At 45.5% G+C, this 21,713-nt stretch overlaps 2 protein-coding genes across 8 annotated transcripts in view; both read left to right on the top strand.

Annotated features, from left to right (window-relative positions):
• Window positions 1-21,713, top strand: part of LOC122789416 — a 1,105,687-nt gene that overhangs the window by 575,684 nt on the left and 508,290 nt on the right. The window lies entirely within an intron of this gene.
• NONO (non-POU domain containing octamer binding) overlaps window positions 1-21,713 on the top strand; it is a 677,532-nt gene that overhangs the window by 459,569 nt on the left and 196,250 nt on the right. For 4 of the 6 annotated variants that reach the window (XM_044056846.1, XM_044056852.1, XM_044056849.1 and 1 more), the window contains one exon: window positions 12,047-12,076. The exons of the other annotated variants lie outside the window; for them this stretch is intronic. In XM_044056846.1, the coding sequence (XP_043912781.1) occupies window positions 12,047-12,076 (30 nt within the window). The remainder of the gene's footprint in view (window positions 1-12,046; window positions 12,077-21,713) is intronic. 6 annotated transcript variants of the gene reach the window in all.

Here is a 21,713-nt window from a genome sequence, read left to right as displayed (position 1 = left end):
GTATCCTATAACTAAAAAGATAATCTCCACTTGACTCCAAGTAGACTATTCTCTATCTGTTAAACCTAGCACCTGCACCTACAGTACTTACCTTGATACGGCACTCTTGTCATAGATAGTACCCCAAAAAGGTAACCCCCCATTTCTCGGTCACCCACGTCCCCCTGAATCTTTTTTAAAGTTTTTGTCTATCTTTCTAGCATGTCGAGGGATCAGTTGCTAGTATCCTTTCCTGCTCAGCTGGTGAACCTGGGAATACTGAGGCAATGTTACAATTGCCTCATGTACACAGACAACCCTCTCCTCCTCCCACAAAACACAAATACATGCGAGATGCAACTATACGGCCAAACTGGAGGCTGAGCTCTCTCAACACAGGACTGGCAAGACCAGTCAGGAGGAGAAGGTTACCACACACACTATAGACCCAGTCTCACACAGCACCATTACAACCTCAAATCATACACATAAACACACAAAGACGTACTCGGAGGCTCTGATCAAAAATCTACCAAAACAGCAGAGGCCACCAAAGCAGACACCCAAACAACCACCACCTCAGAACACAACACCTGCAACACATAGACCTCTCAGAGTGTCAAACAGTCACAGCCCTTAAGGCCAAACACAATGCCAGACACACTAGTCATTGGTGACTCCATAGTCAGACACACTGACGTCCCGCTCACCAGACTGAGTAAGGAGAAGGTCACAGTAAGCTGCCTGTCGGGCGCTACAATCCGCCACATAACGCAAGCACTCAGGTCTCTCAACAGCAAGTACAAATATGACTCGGTCATTGTCCACGCTGGTGTAAACGACCTGAGATGTACCTCCTTGGACTACATGAAAAGAGACATTGAGGAGCTCTCTGATTATGTAGCCCAGGCAGGTATGACCCTGACCCTGAGCAGTATCCTACCTTCACCAAGAGATAAGATGATCAGCTTTAACAATTGGCTTAAACACTGGTGTCATTCAAAGGGGATCCAGTATCTGTCTGCCTGGGATGACATGCTGGACAAGCCACGCTGCTTCGCAAGGGACGGCTTGCACCTGTCACCCCTGGGATTCCGGATATTGGCAAAGGCTCTTGCCACCCCCATAGTGCCTTTTTTAGGCAAGGCTCAAATTCTAAACCTACCACCCTAGAACACAAAAAAGGAAAAAAACTAAGGGTAATGCTGCTCAATGCCAGAAGTCTAAATCTCAAAATGCACGCACTCGAGGCCCTTCTCAGTATGGAGAACATCGATGTCTGTGCTGTGACAGAAACCTGGTTCAAGGCTCCTGAGAGCACCCCAGCGCTATCAGGTTTTACCTCATATCATGTGTTCCGGCCCCAAAATCTGGACAATACCAAGAAAGGAGGGTATCCATATTCATCAAGGACACCCACACCTCAAGACTGGTGGCAACACACGATGCAACGGAGACCATCCAGGTGCAATTAACCATAGGCAAGACTGCTCTGCAAATTGTAGCATGTTACAGGCCACCCTCACAAACTCAGGAACCTCACATGGCCTTCCTGAAAACACTAGAGGGATAAATGTATCACCAAACACCATCATACTAGGTGACTTCAATTACCCTAATATAGACTGGGAACACTACTCAAGCCCAAACACCCTAGCCCAAAAGTTCCTGGAATTCATAAACACAAATGCCATGGAACAACTAGTCACCATCCCCACAAGAGGAGATAACATACTTGATCTCATCATCACGAACATGGGAGCACAATGTCCAACACCGGAAGTATACCCCTCACTGGTGAGATGAGATCACAAACTAATCTCGCTGGAGGTCCTCATCCCACCCCCACCTGAAATAAAAAAGACCACAGTAAAGAACTTCTCAAAAGCCGACTTCACACTTCTAAAGATTAGTGTGGTCTCCTTTAAGGCCCCCGAGCCGGCGGAAAACAGTACTCAAGCCGCTGAATCACTTACAAATACCTTCTACCAGCACCTGCAGGACTGCATGGATAAGGCAATCCCAAACAAAACAAAGACTCTTAGTACCAAAGGCAAGCGTCCAGTCTGGTGGACCCCAGCCATAAACAAACTCTACAATAAAAGGAGGAAGCTACTACAAGATAGAGCAAAATCCTTAAAAGGTAAGACACCCTTGATCACTAAGTAAAAAACTAAGAGCTCTCATAAAATCATCCAAAGCAAATTTCGAGAGAAAAATAGCTAAAGACTCAAGACAATCATAAGGCCTTCTTTAGCTATGTTAGAAACCTAGGAGGAAACTACCAGATATGCTCAGAACTAGTTCAAAATGATGTGAAGATTACTGATCCTACAGACATTGCCAACATACTGGCTGACAGGTTCAGTGCAAACTCCCCAAAAGGAGAGATATCTATACCAAGCGATTGCAGCCCCCAAACATCTCCAGCCCAAGTGAGAACTGCTCTCCAAAGCAAAAACACAGCATCCATGGGACCTGATGGTGTCCCCGGCTGTGTGCTCCACGAACTCAATGAGGAATTAAACCCACAGCTAGGACAGCTGTTTAATCAAAGTCTTACCTCTGGATACGTACCCAGGGAGTGGCGCATTGCAACTGTGGTCCCACTTCACAAAGGCGGTGCCTCCACCGACCCTGGAAATTACCGGCCCATTAGCTTGACAAGCCTTATCTGCAAAGCCATGGAGAGGATCATAGTGGACCTCATAAATAAAGACATAGGGAATTTGCAGACTTTGGATCCAACCCAGTTTGGCTTTGTCAAAGGCAGATCATGCCTTTTAAACTTGGTTGACTTCTTCGAAACAGTCACCAAAGCCATTGACGAGGGAAAGGCAGTCCATACAGCCTACCTCGATCTGGCTGATACAATACCCCACTCGGGTATCATTGAAAAACTCATCAGCTTAAATGTTAACCCATACATCACAAGATGGGTTGCAAACTGGCTGAGTGACAGAACCCACAGGGTCAGAGTTGCTGGCGCCATGTCAGACTCAAAGCCTGTCACAAGTGGTGTCCCACAGGGCTCAGTCCTGGGCCCACTCTTGTTTGGCATCTACTTTTCCGAAGTACAAGCAAACACAGGAGGGTTATGGCTGACAAAGTTTGCAGATGACTGCAAACTGGGCGCCATAGTAGAAAACACATCTGACACGGATATCCTTCAGAAGGGTCTCACAGAAACGGATAACTGGTGCCAGAGCCACGGCCTGAAGTTAAATGCCAAAAAATGCATAGTCATACCCTTTGGGAAAAACAAGGTTACCCCTAGCTACCAAATAGGTGGCAATCCACTGAGCACAGAAGTTTTCAGGGACCTGGGGACCCAGGTTGATAGTAGTCTGTCATTCGACACCCATGTAGCTAAAGTAGTTAGGAAGACCACCTACATTACCCACCTTATGAAGGGATTCTCATCTAGATCAAGGGAGGTCATAGTCTCCCTTTACTCATCACTCATCAGACCAATGATTGAGTACAATGCCCCATTCGGGATGTATCTGACCCGACACTTGCAGCAGCTGGAGAGGCCACAAAAGTTCCTCACCAAAAGGATAAAGGGTCTCAAAAATCTGTCCTATGCTGCCCGACTGAAAGAACTCCAGCTCTATTCAGTCGCTTACCGCTTGCTCAGAGGTGACCTTTGCCTAACATACAAGGCCATGTCAAACCCAGATTTGATGAATATGCTTCACCTCAAAAAATCTAGATCCATCAGAGCCGCAAGGGCGGGAGACTTAAACCTCGACACGGCTATTAATAGGATGTGCTTGAGGGATAGATTCATCACCCAAAGACTCCCTATGCTGTGGAACAAAATCCTGGTACATGTGAGGCAGAGCACCTCGCTGGCCTTGTTCAAGAGAAATCTTGACCAATGGATGGGAGATCGCAGATATACCCCAGGGATTACCTTAGTGTCACTGCTCGACTGAGGGATTACCTCAGTGTCACTGCTCGACAGAGGCACAGCAAAATAATGGGTATAGTTCCCCATACTAAAGGGGTGGCGTAAGCCACAAAACGATGGGCTAGGCTTGTAAATGCCCTCGGGCAGATAGCCTAGTATGAACCTATGAACTTATCTTTACTTTTCTATTCTATACAACCTAGGTCTGTTTGCTTATAGATGAAGGTTAAGCTTATTTTGGTGCATATGTTTTATTTGCATATTTTTAGCCTACCCTTTTGGGGGCACCTGCCATTTTCTTCAGTTTTTCTTGCCCCAGATGTCTCTTGTGTATTTTATACCCCTGACTACCTGACGTCAGGGAGGAGGTGACAGCAGCCGACGCAGGACCCAAGACTTTGAAATTCAGGCCGACTGAGGAAAATCTGCCAACAGGAGAACCCAAATGTAATGACTGCAACGGTGAATACATGTTAACATCTAAATTTTGATGAGTGTACACAACTGTACTCTTTGAGCAAGTGCCAGGCTGAAACCTGAATGGATTGAGTGCTTAAGTTGAAAGTTTGTCTAGTTCCAAGGGAAAAATTGAAGGAGACTTTGTGGAGTTGAATAGTTTTACTCTAGCTAACCAGTGCTGCCCAGCGTGCAAAACAGGGCAAATATGGTATTTAGCAGAGAAATAGAAAAGTTACTGCAAGCAGATGTCCCAAATGTGCTGACTGCGACGGTGAATACTCCCAACATCTACATTTATGGTAAGTGTACACAACTGTACTTTGTGTACACTTACCATAAATGTAGATGTTGGAATGTATTCACTGTTGCAGTCCTAGTTTCCCTCCCTCCATCCCCTATATAGTATCTTCCCCAAACTGATGTAATGAAGTCTGCTGCTTTGCTTTATAGCACTGACAACCTGACGTCAGACTACAGGCGATGGCAATCGATGCAGAAAAAATACTCTGGTATTTGGGATGGCAGAGGGCTACCACTGCAGGGGTAAACCCACAGGTGATGACTGCAACAGTGAATACACTCTAACATCTACATTTATGGTAAGTGTACACAACTGTGTCCTTCCACCCTAGAGCTCCCAGTCTCCAAGCAAACTATCTCCTTGGATCTCTAAAGCCATGCTGTTATAAACACCATGGAAAGAGCCTCTCCTCTGCAGTGAGGTTTCATTCAGTCAGATCCACGGCTGCTGCCTGCACCTTTTTTCAAAGGATGTGACACCCAGCTCCATTTTGAAGGCTGCTTCTTGGTCTTCAGTTTATACTTTCACCAAACATTACAAATTGGACAACATTTCTACGTCCAGGGCAGGGTTTGCTAGAGTATTTCTCCATGGTTTTCTGGAGAGCTGCTCTGCCCCTTCCTCCCTCTCCTTGTGTGCTTTTGTACTCTCCAGGACATGTGTCTTCCCATAAAGTTAGATGTTTTCTCGTTGCAGTATTCTATCCCACCCTGCATTTGATTTTTGTATATCAATGCTACTTCCTACTTTTCAGCAGTACTCCCTGGTGCACTCAGTTTTGAGGGTGGTGCCTGCATATGTCACTTTTATAACCTACAGCTTATAAGACTACGTGTGACATGCCATGTACCGTATGCACTAAAGATATTTGTAGACTGGCCGGGTTGCTTTGTATCTGTCTCCCTCATGGGAAGAATACTGCAACAGAGGAGGAATCTGAAGTTATGGTAAGATTTTACACAACTTGTATAGCGAATTCTGTTGGATTCTTAACATAAATGTAGATATTTTCTGAACCCCCGATTGAGATTACCCACTATTGGTTCTGTGGTATTTGTAGTTTTGTTGTTTAATGGCCCAGGGTGGCAAGATGTGGGGGAAGGGGAATGTTTATCACTAGAGTTAATTATTGCTGCTCCCCTCAGGTAATGCTGCCAGTGTAGGGAGTGAATTGTGGCAGAGACAATGGTTTGCATACCTTTGTTACTGCTCGGAGCTTTTGTTCATATACCAGATGTCCTTCAAGAATGCAACTGCAGTCATAACATGTGGGTTGTCCTGCCTCAGGCAGCCCTCGGTCGGCTGGATTCCAAAGTCTGGGGCTGATGTTGCATTTCTCTCCGTCAGAGCGGCTGGAGTACATAAGCATCAGCCGACGCCATCTTCTTCCGTCTTTCTTGCCGTGTGGTGCCCGAAGCAGAAGCAGTTCGCAAGTGCCGGTCGGTCAGCTCCTGTATTCTTTGATTCCGAAGTCATCAAAAAAGCTAAGTACCCCGTTGGGGACCTTTTCTTGCCTCAGCCGATGTCAGAAATTACTGAAAAAGTTAACAATTGTCTTTCTTGTGGTAAACAAATACCTCCTAAGGATTTCCACTCTTACTGTCTTCCTTGCCTTGGCCCAGACCACGACGTCTCTGCCTGTGTAGCCTGTGCTCGCTTCAACAAGCGCACTCAGGTGCCAAGCGGAGTTCGCTGAAGATTTTTTCGGCGAAAAATTTGCTTACACAATGCCGTCGGATCTTCCGACATTGCAAACTCCCAAGAAACGAAAAGACCGGGACCGACATCCTTGGCCCGCATCTACCACAGACTCCACGCCAAAACCTATCGCGGGTGCTCCGGTTCCCTCAGACTGTCTCTCCACCTCTCCGAACCAAAGACACCGCATTACCGACTCCGATTCTGGATATCACTCCCAACGCCAGTTATTGATTTTCCTCCGGATACCGAAACAGAGGAAATGCCATAGACCATTGCTGTAGACAAGTTCACTCGTGCACGTGGAGCTGCCAGGCCTCCTATGGCCATGTCTATTAAGACCTACACCAGGGCTAAGGCAGCCAGCAAAACAAAGCATCTTACTACTAAAACCTTTCCTCAGCCTACTCCAGACACGCAAATTATGTCTATGGCTGCTGATTTAATTTCTATGATTAGAGGTTCACAGGACCATCCTGATAGAGGATCCCAGCCTCCTTCTGATAAAAGGCCCCGGGTTGAACCCTCTGACCCTATTCCGTCAGATGAAGACTGAGGGCTCTGTCCACTCTGATAGCCAGAAAGAGCTCTTCCAGACCTATGAGGACTCGGATGCAGAGGATTCCATCCCCTCTGCCTCCCCGCCTGAGGATATTTCTTTTGGGGAAGTTCTGCATACCATGAGGGAACATTTCAAGTGGCAAGGCCAGGAATATTCTGATTCCAGAAAACGCCTTCGGACTTTCCTTTAGAAGCCCCAGCACAGGCCCTTAGCTATTCCTCCTGTACTTGATGTTTTGGATGATTTATATTCTGACTCTAGTGTTACCCCTGACGCTCTTCCTCCTGCTCCAGCCAAGCCAGACTGGTATTACAGGGTCCCAGGAACTCCTTCCCATTTATTCAGGGCCCATACTGCTGATTTGGAAACTATTTCTCAGGGGCCTAAAGGAGTTTCAGCTTCCACCTCTAAAAATCCATTGCCCTCCAACAGGGAAGCTAGGTCATTAGAGAGATGGGGCAAAAAGTTTTACACATCCACTACCTTATCTGAGAGCTTTGAATTGCCTTTCATATGTTACAATATCAGGATTTCCTGTTAGAAGATTTACAAAAAACATTGGCCACTCCTGATCCTTTAGACAGGAAGGCTTTGCAGGAAGCAGTGCATAACACTCAGCAAGTAAGCAATCACTTCCTGCAGTGTGGATATGATGCACTGGAAGCTTCATGTAGGGCAGCTATGACAGGGGCAGTCATTCGTAGACATACATGGTTAAAAGATCAACCTCTACCAGATCATGTAAAGGCAAAACTTCTCGATGCACCTTTGGAAAAGAACAAGCTTTTCGATGCTAATGCTAAGGATGTGTTATAGACCATCGAGGAAAAAGCAAAATCAGTTCAGACGGTGAAAGATTTCCTCCAGGTTCAACCCCCCAGATTCAGTAGGAATTGGCCTTCAAAAAACTGGTCCTTTCCTAATCCAGAAAAGTTTCAAAGGGGTAAAAACAGACGTGGCCGAGGAAGAGGCCAATATAGAGGTCCTTACAGGGGACGACAATGGCAGCCAGGAAACCAAAGAAGTGACGCAGGGGTTTCACCTGCCCCACAGCCACAATCTCAATGACTTTCCTCTACTTCCGCCTACCAGGGAACTAATAAAAGCTCCCTTGGGCGGGAAATTATCTCTGTATGCAGAAAATTGGCACAGACTGACAAAGGACAAATGGATTTTGGACATTATAGACCGAGGCTACAGGTTCCATTTTCATACCTTGCCAAGAAAACAAGGCATGCCAAACCTACCACAAAACCAGAGGGCAGAGGCTATTAAGCAAATCTCTCTGCTGACTCTGATGAAAGCAATAGAAAGAGTTCCACAACAAGAACAAGGCCAGGGGTTTTTGTTCCAAGAAAAGAATCTCAATGGAGACCAATACTGGATTTGTCCGCATTAAACACCTTTCTCATAGTACCAAAGTTCAAAATGCTGACTCTACAGCAACTCCTTCCCATGCTGGGCAAGGGGTCTTGGCTGATGCCTCTGGACCTCAAGGAGGCATACCTGCATGTCCCTATCAGACACAGCTGCAGAAGATACCTCAGATTTCTTGCAGGGCCAGAGCATTATCAATTCTCAGCATTGCCATTTGGCTTATCTACTGCGCCCAGAGTATTCACAAAATGCCTGGCTTCAGTAATTGCTCATTGCAGGCTCCAGGGGATACAAATTTACCCGTACCTGGACGACTGCCTCATACAAGCGGACGACAAATTGATGTTGACAAAAAACTTGGACTATGTCATACGATTACTTCAAGCTCTGGGATACACAGTCAACTTCCAAAAGTCAAGACTGCAGCCATCCCAGCAAATCTTCTTAGGAGCTAAATTAGACACAGCCTCTCAAATGGCTTACCTGACAGAAGACAAGAAAGAGAAGTTGACTCATTACTTCAAAGGTTTAGCAAAACTCACCCAGATGACTGCAAGGAGATTCCTACAGGCCCTGGGTTACATGGCATCCTGCATTCTCCTGGTTCCATTAGCAAGACTACACATGAGAAAGCTTCAATGGTACCTAAAAAGCATTTGGTCTCAGCACAGCAACAACTTGGAGACGACCATACCGCTCATTCCATGCCTACAAAAGGAATTCCTATGGTGGGCCTCGGTGAGCTAGGCCAACACAGGTATGTAATTCAAAAAACCACAGATAACACAGACCATGACCACAGACGCCTCAGACCTTGGATGGGGGGGCGCACATGGAAGGCAGGTGTATACAAGGACAATGGTCTCAAAAGGAAACATCTGCATATAAATCAAAAGGAAATGCTGGCAGTAATGCATGCCATCAAGGCCTTTCAACACCAACTTCAACAAGGCCATTTACTGATAAGGACAGAACACCACTGTGATGTGGTATATAAACAAGCAAGGGGGCACCCACTCTTACCCCCTTTGCAGACTGACAATGCATCTTTGGGAAAAATCACTGAGCCTAAACATCCAGTTACAATCCCAGTTTGTTCCAGGCAAAGACAATGTGCTGGCGGACAGCCTAAGCAGGAATTTCACAGATCCACACGAGTGGAGGTTACATCCGAAGATCTTCACACAACTCACTTCGACATGGGGCAGGCCAGAAGTAGACCTATTTGCCTCACCTCAACCATCATCTACAAAAATTCTGCACAAGGACATACCATCCAAAAGCTTGGAAAATAGATGCTCTATCATTCAACTGGAACTTCCTAACAATCTATGCATTCCCACCTCTGCCACTGATGACCTCAGTACTACTAAAGATCAAAGCAGAGAGACCCAAGGGAATCATAATAACTCCGGACTGGCCAAGACAACACTGGTACCCACTACTACGGAGCATACGTCACACCAGGAGGTGGGCCCTTCCCCAATGGACTCTACTTTTGACTCAACACAATCTCAAAACAGTGCATCCAAACCTTCAGACACTGCAGCTAACAGCCTGGGAGATCCCATAAATAACCTCAACCTATCTCTCTCCAAGGAAGTTCAGCGGATACTAACAGAGGCTCGAAGACCATCCACCAGAAAGGTTTACTTAGCAAAATGGAAGAGATTCAGCAATTGGAATACCAGCAAGGGGCATGATGCATCATTGTTGAACATTCCACTCATCTTGGAATATTTGGCGGATATGCTAAAGAACGGCCTCTCATATTCTTCCATAAAGATACATGCATCAGCTATTTCAGCTAGATATAACACTGGTGGGACTCCTGTCTTTTCACACCCTTTGCTAAGGCAATTCCTCAGGGGAATCAAGAACATCAAGCCACCAAGAAAGGCCCCAGTGCCAGCCTGGGACTTCAATTTTGTCCTAGAAAAATTGACTACCTCCTTTTGAGCCAGCAGCTTCAGTTTACTTGCAATTTCTCTCATGGAAGACAGCTTTCCTGTTGGCAATTACCTCAGCAAGAAGGGTTTCGGAACTACAGGCCCTAATGGAAATACCACCGTTCATAATTTTTCAGAGACAGGGTTTCATTAAGGACCAACCCTACTTTTATGCCAAAGGTGGTATCTAGGGTTTCTTTAAATCAAGCTATTCATTTGCCTGCTTTCTTCCCCCAATCCTGAGAATAAGGGGGAAAGACTGTTGCATACCTTTGACATTCACAGACAACTTTGATACTACCTGGACAGAACCAAGGCCAGTAGGAAGTCTGAACAACTTTTTGTAGCTTACGCCCCTGCAGTTCAAGGAAAAGCAATTTCAAAACAGACAATTTCAAAATGGATTGGACATTGCATCAGATTTTGTTCCTTTCATGGAAAGACTGTTCCAGCCAATGTCAGACCACATTTCACAAGAGCTACAGCCACCTCTACAGCATTTTTAAGAGGTGTGCCTATTAAGGACATTCTAGAAGCTGCTACATGGAGCTCCATGCATACATTCTCCAAACACTACAATCTCCCTCTATACTCCAGATCCAGAGCAGGCTTTGCTTCGGCAGTCCTGCAGGGTTTGATTGCCACACCATCTTTTTCCTAGAGCATACCTCCTCCCCCAGCTAAGCTGTGGTATTCTACCCACATGTTATGACTGCAGTTGCATTCTTGAAGGACATAGTACAGTTTTGTACCTACCATAAATGTAGATGTCCGATAGACATGCAACTGCAGTTGGATTTTCCCTCCCTCCATACCCCTCTATGCCTAGGATCCACTCCTATCCCTGTTTCTCTTAGCTGGGGATATCTGTTATGGTGTATTTGTTTTATTGCTCATTTATTTCTCTGGAATCCTGTTTTTGTCTTCCAATTTGATTACAGCCTTCCTTTGAGGGCACCTGGCATCTGGGGCAAGAAACACTGAAGAAGATGGCGTCTGCTGATGCTTATGTACTCCAGCCGCTCTGAGAGAAATGCGACATCAGCCGACGTCGGACCCAGACTTTGGAATCCGGCCTACCGAGGGCTGCCTGATGCAGGGCAACCCACATGTTATGACTGCAGTTGCATGTCTATCGGACATCTACATTTATGGTAGGTACAAAACTGTACTTTTCCTTTACTTTCCACAGTCCCAGGAGAATGGTGCTGTAACATTGGTTCCATCATCACCTTCTTTTGGCTTTTCCTGGTTAGGGGTCGCCACAGCGGCTCGCATGTCTGCTCATGATTGGCAGTGGAGTTTTACGGTGTCGAGTTTCCAGCCTGGCACTCAACCTTCCACAGAAGGCACACGCATGGACACCTAGGGCCAGTTTGGTGTCCAATCCACCTACAACATGTCTTTGGGATGTGGGCGGAAACTGGAGCACCCGGAGGAAGCCCACGTGACCACAGGGAGGACATGCAGACTACGCACAGAAGGCACCCTAGCCGAGGGTCTAACTGGAGAACCTCTTGCTGTGAGGTGTGGTTCCACCATCCCCCAAACCAAAAGAAATCAAGAGCACACTTTGGCTACTTTGTCATCTCAATCATGTTACTTAGTCTGTTCTCCGGTCATTTCACTGTCTGGATCCTTGTTGGAGTTGCGGTTTGCTCCCAAATAAAGCATTTATTGTGAAATGTGGTAGCGGTTTCAGTGCAGAGATTATCTAAAACTTAATCTGATGGTTTAGAGTTAAATTTATTTAAATGTAGCACTTTACTACTTTTTTGATGCTGACAAATGTCTTCATTTTGCAGAGACAGGAAGGCTGGGGCAAGGATGGACAGGTGAGATTTGATTTCAGTTTTGTGGTAATGGACACTTTTTTTTCTGTAGTCTGTAAACATTTTGGCTTCTTTAAAATGGTCACTTCTGAGCTGCTGAAACAAATGCTACGTAGAAGAATTGGATGTCTAACCCAAGTTTGTGTGGAATCTTGAAGCATTGACTAAAATCTAGCTCACTCAAAACAGTAAGAGCAATTGGATATGACTTTTGGTTCAAGTATTTGAAGTTAGTGCATCTTTCCTTGCACTTAAAGATGTTGACCTCCCTGCATGCTCTTAAGCTACAACAAATCTGATTTTTGCTGGACTGTAAAATGTGACTTAATCTGAAAAGGTTTTGATCTAAATGTGTCCTGTATGAAGTTTAGGTCTTGAGTGATGTGGCTGGTGAATGCTAGTTAATATAGAGTTTGCAGTCTAGTCTTGAAATGTAGTGCAGTTGTACAAGTCAGATCTGGATTTGCTAGCTGTTGTCATATAACTCTTCAGTTCATGTAAGCAGTTCGTAGCAATTAATTCCATCTTGGTGCTTCATTATTTTGGTGCTGTTGGAGTTCATAGTATAATTTCTGGCATATCTTGGGAAGTGTTCTGTAAAATACAGGATCTGTCATGGTGTGTATATGTATATATAGAGATAGAGAGAGAGAGATTGATTCCATGTTGTATTTGCATATTCATCATAAATGTGGTTATCAATTGTCTTGGGTGTATAGTTATAATCTTTAGTTATTGCAATTGTATGACTGGCATTTCCATCTAGGATCCTAAAGGCCCCCACTAGCACACAGGGAAAGGTGATGGTCCTTCAACTCCCTAACAGTGTAATGCTGAAGGTAGTTGTCCTTATTTCTTCCCTTAAATGCTTTTAGTGCCTTGGGTCATGGTATGCTTGTTTACCTTTGGACGCACTAAGCTCTGAATTTCCATAATTGAGAATACTGCAGTATTGGCACATTTCTCAAGGAAGTTGCTGCTCCTTAAGCTTGATCGTCTATCACAAATTCTGTAGTAAAGAATGTCTCCTGTATCCATCAAAAATAACAGGAGTGCCCGTTTAGTTTTACTTTGAAAAGGCCATGGTAAACTTGGTGAAACTCCATGACTGTTTTTTTCCATGACCGAATATTTAACAAGCTGGCATCAGACACACTTTACCTCTTAATGTAACATTTCTTCAATCACTATTGTACAAAAACATTCCATTCCAACGTATGAAGGCCACCAGATCATTCTTGCTAAGACTGTTTACATTCATCCATCTTTAGGTACAGAGCATGTCGGCTGTTTGTGAACATTTGAAGAGCGGGTTGAAACCCAGAATGCAAAATGCTTAGAGTCCAGATACTTTTTTGCAGTTGGGTCAAGATGCTACAAAATGTGGGTTTGATATAGATGCAGCATCCAGGACTACAATGTGGTCAGATTGATGTTTGCCGTATGCTTCATCCTGTGTTATCCGAACCAACTGGATTTGAGGCCAGCACTCTTGTCTTAAGCTTCAAAGCTCCACATCCTGTCCCATAATACCTTGCTTGACTGAGTCTTTCCAGCTCTTGTTTGCCACTTCCCTGGCCTTCACCAAAGCACCTGGCTTTTCTGTAAGTGGAACTTTAGTAATTCCTTTCTCATCTTAGTTTGTTTTCCTTCTCCTTCCAGCATACTTTTGCTACCTTTTTATATTTAGTTGTAGTGATTTGAGAATAGTTAGCTGTGGTGTAGTGTTACCACATGAGAACTGATCCTGATGTTTTCTTTACGTGTTGACTCCTTTATGGCCAATGTTTTGGTATTTGAACTTTGTACTTTTTGAACTTGGAACAAAGCTTTAGAATTTAATGGTTGAGGTTTGGCCATCAGCTGCCCTCAAGATGCAGCTTCTGCATTTGTCTAGTTGTGGCTCACATGGATAACAGACTAAACTTTGTACATCCTTTGGGGCCTTGGTTTACTCCTGCTTTTTTCTACAGTGGTACTTTCATATCCTTCCAAACCAATGGAGAACGGCTAGGAAAGAGAAAGACAAGACTGAGAAGAGGCACCAAAAAAGGCTTGTTTGCCTTGCTTCTACCCTGGATGAACTGGAGGCAAAGGTTCCAAAGTCTTCACCTCCATCGGTTCAAGGCATTGATCTATTCCTGGTACCATATGTATACCAATCCCTACATTTATAGTGCAGTGGAGAAGCTGGTTATATCTTCATTCCAGGATATTTAAAGTCTGTTTCTTGGTACGAAAGCCGGGTTGGCTCCATTACCCCTTTGAAGTGGTCCGTCCAGATAAAAATTTTTCCACATCCCTCCCCTACCTGGGTATGGTCCTCTCCATTTAGGATCCATGAGGCAGAAACTACCCCTTAGTGGCCCTGAAAGCCACTGTCTTCTGCTTCTACTAGGTTTGTAAGATCCATTGGGAGTGTTAAGAAATCAGACTTGGTCAAGTTAATGTGCACTTGTTTGAAGGCCAAGATGCACATGGGAAAACCCATTTGGCTCAGAGGGGAGGTTCACACCACTCCCACTCCTAGTGGTTCCTTCTCCAGTACACCTTTTTGCAGTGGTGTCTTTGGATCTGATGCCTGCTAGTGTTCGGTGCTATCAGCTTGATTACTTGTCATCTACCCTAATTTAATGTATTTGACTTTGGTGTCTTTGGAGTAGTGGCCCAGGGGTTGGCCATCTTTCATCCTGGGTGCCTAGATGCTAGGCAGCACTGCTGCAGTGAAGTATGCTGGAGGTTGATGTGGGAAACTACACAGATTTTTGTCCCATTTGGGGAACAGGATCATATTTGATGCCATATGTGGCCAGGTTCTCTCTCTTCTGGGGTCATGGTGTTTCATCTTCTCCATGGACTGCCTGCTTCCAGGGCTTCGTGTTCCCTTGGACACTGAGCGCTCAGACTGTACTTTTGTCTGCTTTTCTGTTGTGTCCTTGTGGGCTTCATGTATCTGAAGTTGGGCCCTCTAACAGTGCATTGTGGTTAAAGGGGAGGGGGCTAAGATTGACTGGAAAAGTGAGTCTGGCTGATCACATGTCTCCTGATTTTTGGTCCTGCAGGTGGTTATGAAACTGCCACTGCAAATCTATCATCATGGAAGTATGTAACATTTCAATATTTGCAGTTCTGTAAAGACCAGGCGACACTGCCCTAACCCCTCTTTAGCTGAAAGTAATTGCAGGAAGAATATAAAGTTTTAATTTTCTAAAATAAAGGAAGATTACTCTTGCATTTCTTTGATTTACCTAAGCAATTGAAATGCTACTTTAAACTTCTAAGAAAATTAGATCAACCCTTTTCCTTTGCAGAAAAAGTAGCCAGTGTTTGCATTGAATTTTTTTAACAAAACTAAGCGGTGTTTTACAGGAAAAGGCCACACCTCAGTTGAACAAAGGGTACTGCAGCTTCCCATATCTTCTTGAAAGAGGTTAATACTCAGCACATTTTAGCAGCTGTTTGGTCTGCGATTCATCCTCAAAACACTCCAGGTTGGAGGATGATCTTAGTGTTTCACTATTGCAGTCATCACATTTGGGTTATCTGCTTGCAGTAGCCCTCATTCAGCCTGATTAACAAAGTCTTGGGTCCTATGTCAGTTGCTGTCTCCTTCCGTGACGTCAGGTCATCAGGAGTATAAAACATGCAGTTGACTACATTACATCAGTCTTTCTTGCTGTGTGGTGCCCGAAGCAGTTTGCAAGTGCCGGTCGGCGACTCCTGAAATTTTTGTTTGAGTTTCAGAACCAAAGTCTTCAACTAAAACCCAAGTACCCTGGGGAAACTTTTTTTTTTTCTTTAAACCGATGTCAGTAAAAGTAAATTGCATTTCTTGTGGAAAGCAAATACCTCAGATTTTCATTTGTACTGTATTCCTTGCCTAGGCCCTGACTATGTACTTTGCTGTCGATTTTGTGCCTTATTTAAACCATGAACTCAGTCTGTATATTTGTTTCTAAATGATTACCTGTTCAGTTATCCTGATATGTCTTCAGTAAGCCATCAGACTACTGACATTTCAAAAAATGCAAAGGTGGACACAGGCTGCCTAGGTCCAAAGCTGCTGACGACGCTTCTCTTAAACCAGTCGCCGTTTCGTCAGTACTCTGAGGTGCTTTCGCAGCCCCTGATACCTGGTACTTCAGATTCGCAGGCCTCTACTGAGACCCATTCGTAGTTTGGTATGTCACGAGATGCTTCAACTGCGAAGCCTGCGGATGTCTACCTTGGATGGGTTAGCCACTGTGCAGGCACCGGCTTCTGAGGGTGTAATCAGGCGTACTGACTTGCATATTAAACCAACGCCATCTTCAAGGCCCAAAACTCGGCCTGTGCCTAGATGCCCAGACTGCATGGTCAGGCCTTTATGCCTAAAAAACAGAAGAATGGCTGAAGACCTTATTACTTTAATCAGGGGATGCCAGCCTTCCCCCTCAGACCTAGGACTGAATTTGCTTATGATACTTCTGACCAGGATTCTGAAAGGTTTCCTCTGAGGACCAGGATTTACCCTTATCTACCTATGAGGATTCGGATTCAGAGGACTCTATTCCCCCCCAGCGGATTTCTCTTTTGGTGAAATCCTGCATACTCTTGGGGAGCATTTTCGCTGGGAAAGCCAGGATTACTCTGATTCTAAAAAGATTCTTGGGGATTTCTTACTCCTGACCCAGCACAGGCCTTTAGCTATCCTTCCTGTACTAGACATTAATGCCTTTTCTGAATCTAGCTTGGCCCCTGACTCTACCTCTTGCTCACAGAAAGCCTGGTATTAGGGTACCTGACTCCAAAGTTCCTTTTTAAAAATCCTACTGTGGATCCTGAGACTATTTATTTCACTGGGACCCTTGAGCATCAAGGCTACTACTGCCAAAAAATCCTACCCCCTCTGTCTCCAGGGCGCTGGATAGATGGGGTGAGAAAGTATACACTTCTGCAACCTTGGCCATTAGGACCTTAAACTGCCAGTTTCATTTGTTGAAGTATTAGCAGCATATTGGATTGCTTAAACAAAAAATGATTCCTGACTGTGAAAGTAAGGATTTACAGGATTTATTGAATTCTGCTGAACAGGTTGGAAAGTGTACTTTGCACTGCAGTTTTTATTCACTAGAGGCATTTCCCAGGGCTGCTGTCACTGGGTCTGTGCTCATAAAATCGTCTAAGGCCAGCTTTGAAAGAAATTGCACAAGATTTTAAAGATGATCACAAGGTCAGGAACTTGGGTGGCAACTCCCAGATATGCTCTGAGTTGGTGCAAAATGACAAAAATCAACAACCCACAGACATTGCCAACATCCTGGCAGACCCCCCCCCCCCCCCCAAAAGAGCAGATGTCTAATGTCTATCCCAGCAATGTAGTCTCCCTGACATCACAGATGCACAGGTGAGAGCTGCCCTCTCCAAAGCAAAAAAACAGTATATATGGGACCGGAATGTGTCCCGGGCTGCGTCTTACACTAGCAACAAGAAGAATTATACCCTCACATAGTCAGTGTTGCCTTACTACAGGATATGTACCCAAGGAATGGCGTACAGAAACAGTGGTCCCACTCCACAAAGGTGGTGCCACAACGGACCCCAGAAACTATCGCCCTATAAGCCTGACTAGCCTTGTCTGCAAAGCTATGGAATGTATCATTGAACAGAAACCCATTGGGAACCTCCAAACGCTGGATCCTACCCAATTCGGCTTTAAGGGCCGATCTTGCCTCTTGAACCTGGTCGACTTTGAAACAGTCACCAAGGCCATAGATGAAGGGAAGGTAGTCCACACAGCCTACCTGGACCTAGCGAAAGCCTTCGACACAATACCCCAATAAGCTCACCAGCTTAAATATCAACCCCTATGTCACAAGATGGGTTGCAAACTGGCTCATGGATAGAACCCACGTGGCAGAATTGCAGGTGCAGTGTCTGACTAAACCAGTTACAAGTGGTGACCCACAAGGCTCAGTCCTGGGACCTCTCATGTGGTATATATTTCTGAGGTACAGGCTAACACGGGAGGACTATGGCTGACCAAGTTCACAATGACTGCTAACTGGGTGCCATAATCGACTCACCGACTGACCAGCATCCTCCAAAAGGGTCTCAGACTGATAACTGGTGCCAGAGCCATGTCCTTAAGCTAAATGCAAAAAGTGGATAGTCCTCCCCTTTGGGAAAAACAGTGCCCACAAATTACCACATAGGTGGTAATCCATTAAGTACGGAAGAAGTAATTGGGGATTTGGGAACCCAAGTAGATAGCAATCTCTCCTTTGACTATCATGTTGCCAAAGTGGTTAGAAAGACCTTCTATATAGCCCACCTTATCACAAAAGGGTTCACATCTAGATCGAGAGGTCGTTGTGCCCCTCTACTCATCACTCCTCAGGCCCATAATTGAATACAATGCCCCATTTGGGATGTACCTTACCAGACACCTGCAGCAACTGGAAAGACCCCAAAAGTACTTCGCCAAGAGGATCAAGGGACTCGCATGCCCTACACAGTTGGACTAAAACTCCAGCTCTACTCAGTTGCTTATCACCTCCTCTGAGGCGGTCTGTGCCTGATGTATAAAGCCTTGTCCAACCCAGAATTAATGGACATGCTCCACCTCGGGAAATCCAAATCCCTTGGAGCTACACTTAAAACTAGGGACTTAAAACCGCAGCACAGAAATGGGACATGCTGGAGGGACAAATTCATATCCCAGAGGCTCTCCTCACTCTGGAGCAAAATCCCAATCCATGTTAGGTAGAGCCCCTCATTGACCCTCAAGAGAAATCTTGACTAGTGGATGGGAAATCGTAGGTTTATCCCTGGGATCTCTTCTGTGTCCCTACTAGACAGAGGCACCGTAAACTAAACTAACCTTAAAAGGGCCATCTTCTGTGACCTACTGTACAGAGGCACAGTCAGCTAATCTAAAAGGGTGGCGAAAGCCAAACGCACTCTGGCTAGGCTTATAAATGCCCTAGGGCAGATGGCCTAGTATCAACCTATGAAGGCATGCTCGGCTTAAGGAGCAATCTTTGTCAGATCGTGTTAAAGCTAAATTGTTGGATGCTCCCTTAAATCAGGACTGCCTGTATGGCAAAGCAGAAGTAGTTTGGGTCTTTGCTTAGAAGGCATGCTTGGCTTGAGCAATCTTTGCCAGATCGTGTTAAAACTAAATTGCTGGATGCTCCCTTAAATCAGGACTGCCTTTATGGTAACAAAGCAGAAGTTCTATGCAGACTGTTAAAGATTTCCTACAAGTACAACCTCCAAGATTGTCAGCATTGGCCCTCTAAGAGTTGAGTTTTCCTGTCTTTCAGACCTTCAGTCCAAACCCAGAACCAGCGGAACACCCAGGCCTCAGTTTCTGGGTACACACAGTGGGGAGCTCCCACTTCCAAATTGGGGAGTTGTAAGACTCCACCCTATGGTAAACTGTCTCCGTGACTTGACCTTAAAACTTCCAAGCACTTCAACTGACTGCTCCTTTAGGGGAAAAGATTGCTCTGCAGGCCAACTGGGAGCTTGTTACCCAGGACAAATGTGCGTCTGTTTCCAAAGGGTACAGATTTCACTTCCACACATTACCATCCCCAAACAGTTGTCCAGATCTACCCCCAAATCAGTGGGCTGAGGCTCAAAATCCAGTGCTCTCAAGCATAAAGGCTATTCAAACTGTACCAGAAGAGGAAAAGGGACAAGGTTTCTACTCTAGACTTTTCCTGGTACCCAGAAAAGACTACTCTTGGCATCCTATCCTGGACCTTTCTATCTTGAACACCTTTTTGGTAATTCCAAAATTCAGGATGCTAACTTCATTTACTTCCTATGCTAGGCAAAGATGCCTGGTTGGCAACACTTGATTTAAGAAGCCTACCTGCACATCCCAGTCTGGGGAATCTTGCAGAAGATACCTATGCTTCAAAGCAGGCTACATGCACTAGCAGATGTCCAAGAATGCAACTGCAGTCCTGACATATGGGTTGTCCTGCCTCAGGCAGCCCTTAGGTCGGCCGGATTCCAAAGTCTGGGTCTGGTGTCGGCTGATGTCGCCTCCTCCCCGACGTCAGAGCGTCTGAGCATCAGCCGACGCCATCTTCAGTCTTTCTTGTCGCGCGGTGCCCGAAGCAAAAGCAGTTAGCAAGTGCTGGTCGGTCAGCTCCTGTGTTTTCAGTTACCGAAGTCATCAAAAAGCTAAGTACCCCGTTGGGGAACATTTTTCTTGCCTCAGCCGATGTCAGAAAAAATTGATAAAGTTAATTGTTTGTCTTGTGGTAAACAAATACCTCATAAGGACTTCATTCTTACTGCCTTCCCTGCCTGGGCCCAGACCATGACATCTCTGCCTGTGCTTGCTTTAATAAGTGCACACAGGCGCCGGGCAGAATTTGCCAAAGACTTTTTTGGCAAATTACGCTTATATCATGCCGTCGGAACAACTGACAGCACATATTTCCAAAAAATGCAAGGACCGGGACTGACATCCTCGGCCCGCGTCGTCCACAGACACCACGCCTAAGCCTTCCGCGAGTGCATCAGTCTCTTCGGAGGCGGTAATTCCACCGCTCCAGGCCGATGACACCGCTTTACCACGTACTTCAGTCCCAGAGGTTTCTCCGGTGCCGGTTGTTTTTCCTCCTGAAACGGAAGCTCAGGATTTACCTGACACCATACCAGTGGATAATGTTACTCCTGCACGTGGGGCAGCTAGGCCTTTGGTCTCCATGTCAATCAAGGCCTTCACACGTGCTAAGGCCGCCAGCCAGGCTAAGGCCCATCCTCCTAAAACTTTTTCCCAGGGCCTCTCTTCTGATAAACAGATCATGACCCTAGCTGCAGATCTAATCTTTCTAATCAGAGGTTCTCTGTCGCATCCAGACAGAGGTTCTCAGCCGCCTGCAGAAAAAAGGCCTAGAACTGAGCAGGCAGACAACCTTTCTTCAGAAGAAGCCTCTGGGGATTCAGAGCATTCAGATACCCAAGAAGAATTCTTCCAGGCCTATGAGGACTCTGATGCTGAGGAATCAATTCCCTCTGCCTCTCCTCCAGAGGAATTTTCTTTCGATGAAGTCCTCCACTCCATGAGGGAACATTTTAAGTGGCAGGGTCAGGAATTTTCTGATTCTAGGAAAAGGCTACGTACCTTCCTTAAGTTACCCCAGCACAGACCTTTAGCTATCCCTCCAGTTTTGGATGTCCTGGATGATGTATTCTCAGACTCCAGTGCTTCCTCTGATTCTCCCTCCTGCTCCTGTCAAGCCAGACAGATATTACAGGGTCCCTGACACTCACAAGCATAAGGCCCACTCTGTGGATCTAGAAACTATTTCACAGGGCCCCAAATGAGTGGCTACCTCCTCAGCCAAAAACCCACTGCCAGCAGACAGGGAAGCAAGGTCCCTGGAGAGATGGGGTAAAAAAAGTTTATACCTCTTCCACCCTTGCCATGAGGTCACTTAATTGCCTTTTTCATATGTTTCAGTACCAGGATTATTTACTGGATGATTTGCAGAAAAAGCTAGCCTCTCCTGAGCCTATAGATAGAAAGGCATTGCAGGATTTGGTTCATAATACCCAGCAGGTTAGCAATCATTTTCTTCAGTGTGGTTATGCATTGGAGGCTTCATGTAGGGCAGCTATGACAGGGGCTGTT

The sequence above is a fragment of the Protopterus annectens genome, chromosome 14.part0 (assembly GCF_019279795.1).
Source record: "Protopterus annectens isolate FY-2018-M chromosome 14.part0, PAN1.0, whole genome shotgun sequence".
Lineage (NCBI taxonomy): Eukaryota > Metazoa > Chordata > Ceratodontiformes > Protopteridae > Protopterus > Protopterus annectens.
Note: the sequence above shows the minus strand (reverse complement) of the source record. Positions and strands in the feature narration are given on the sequence as shown.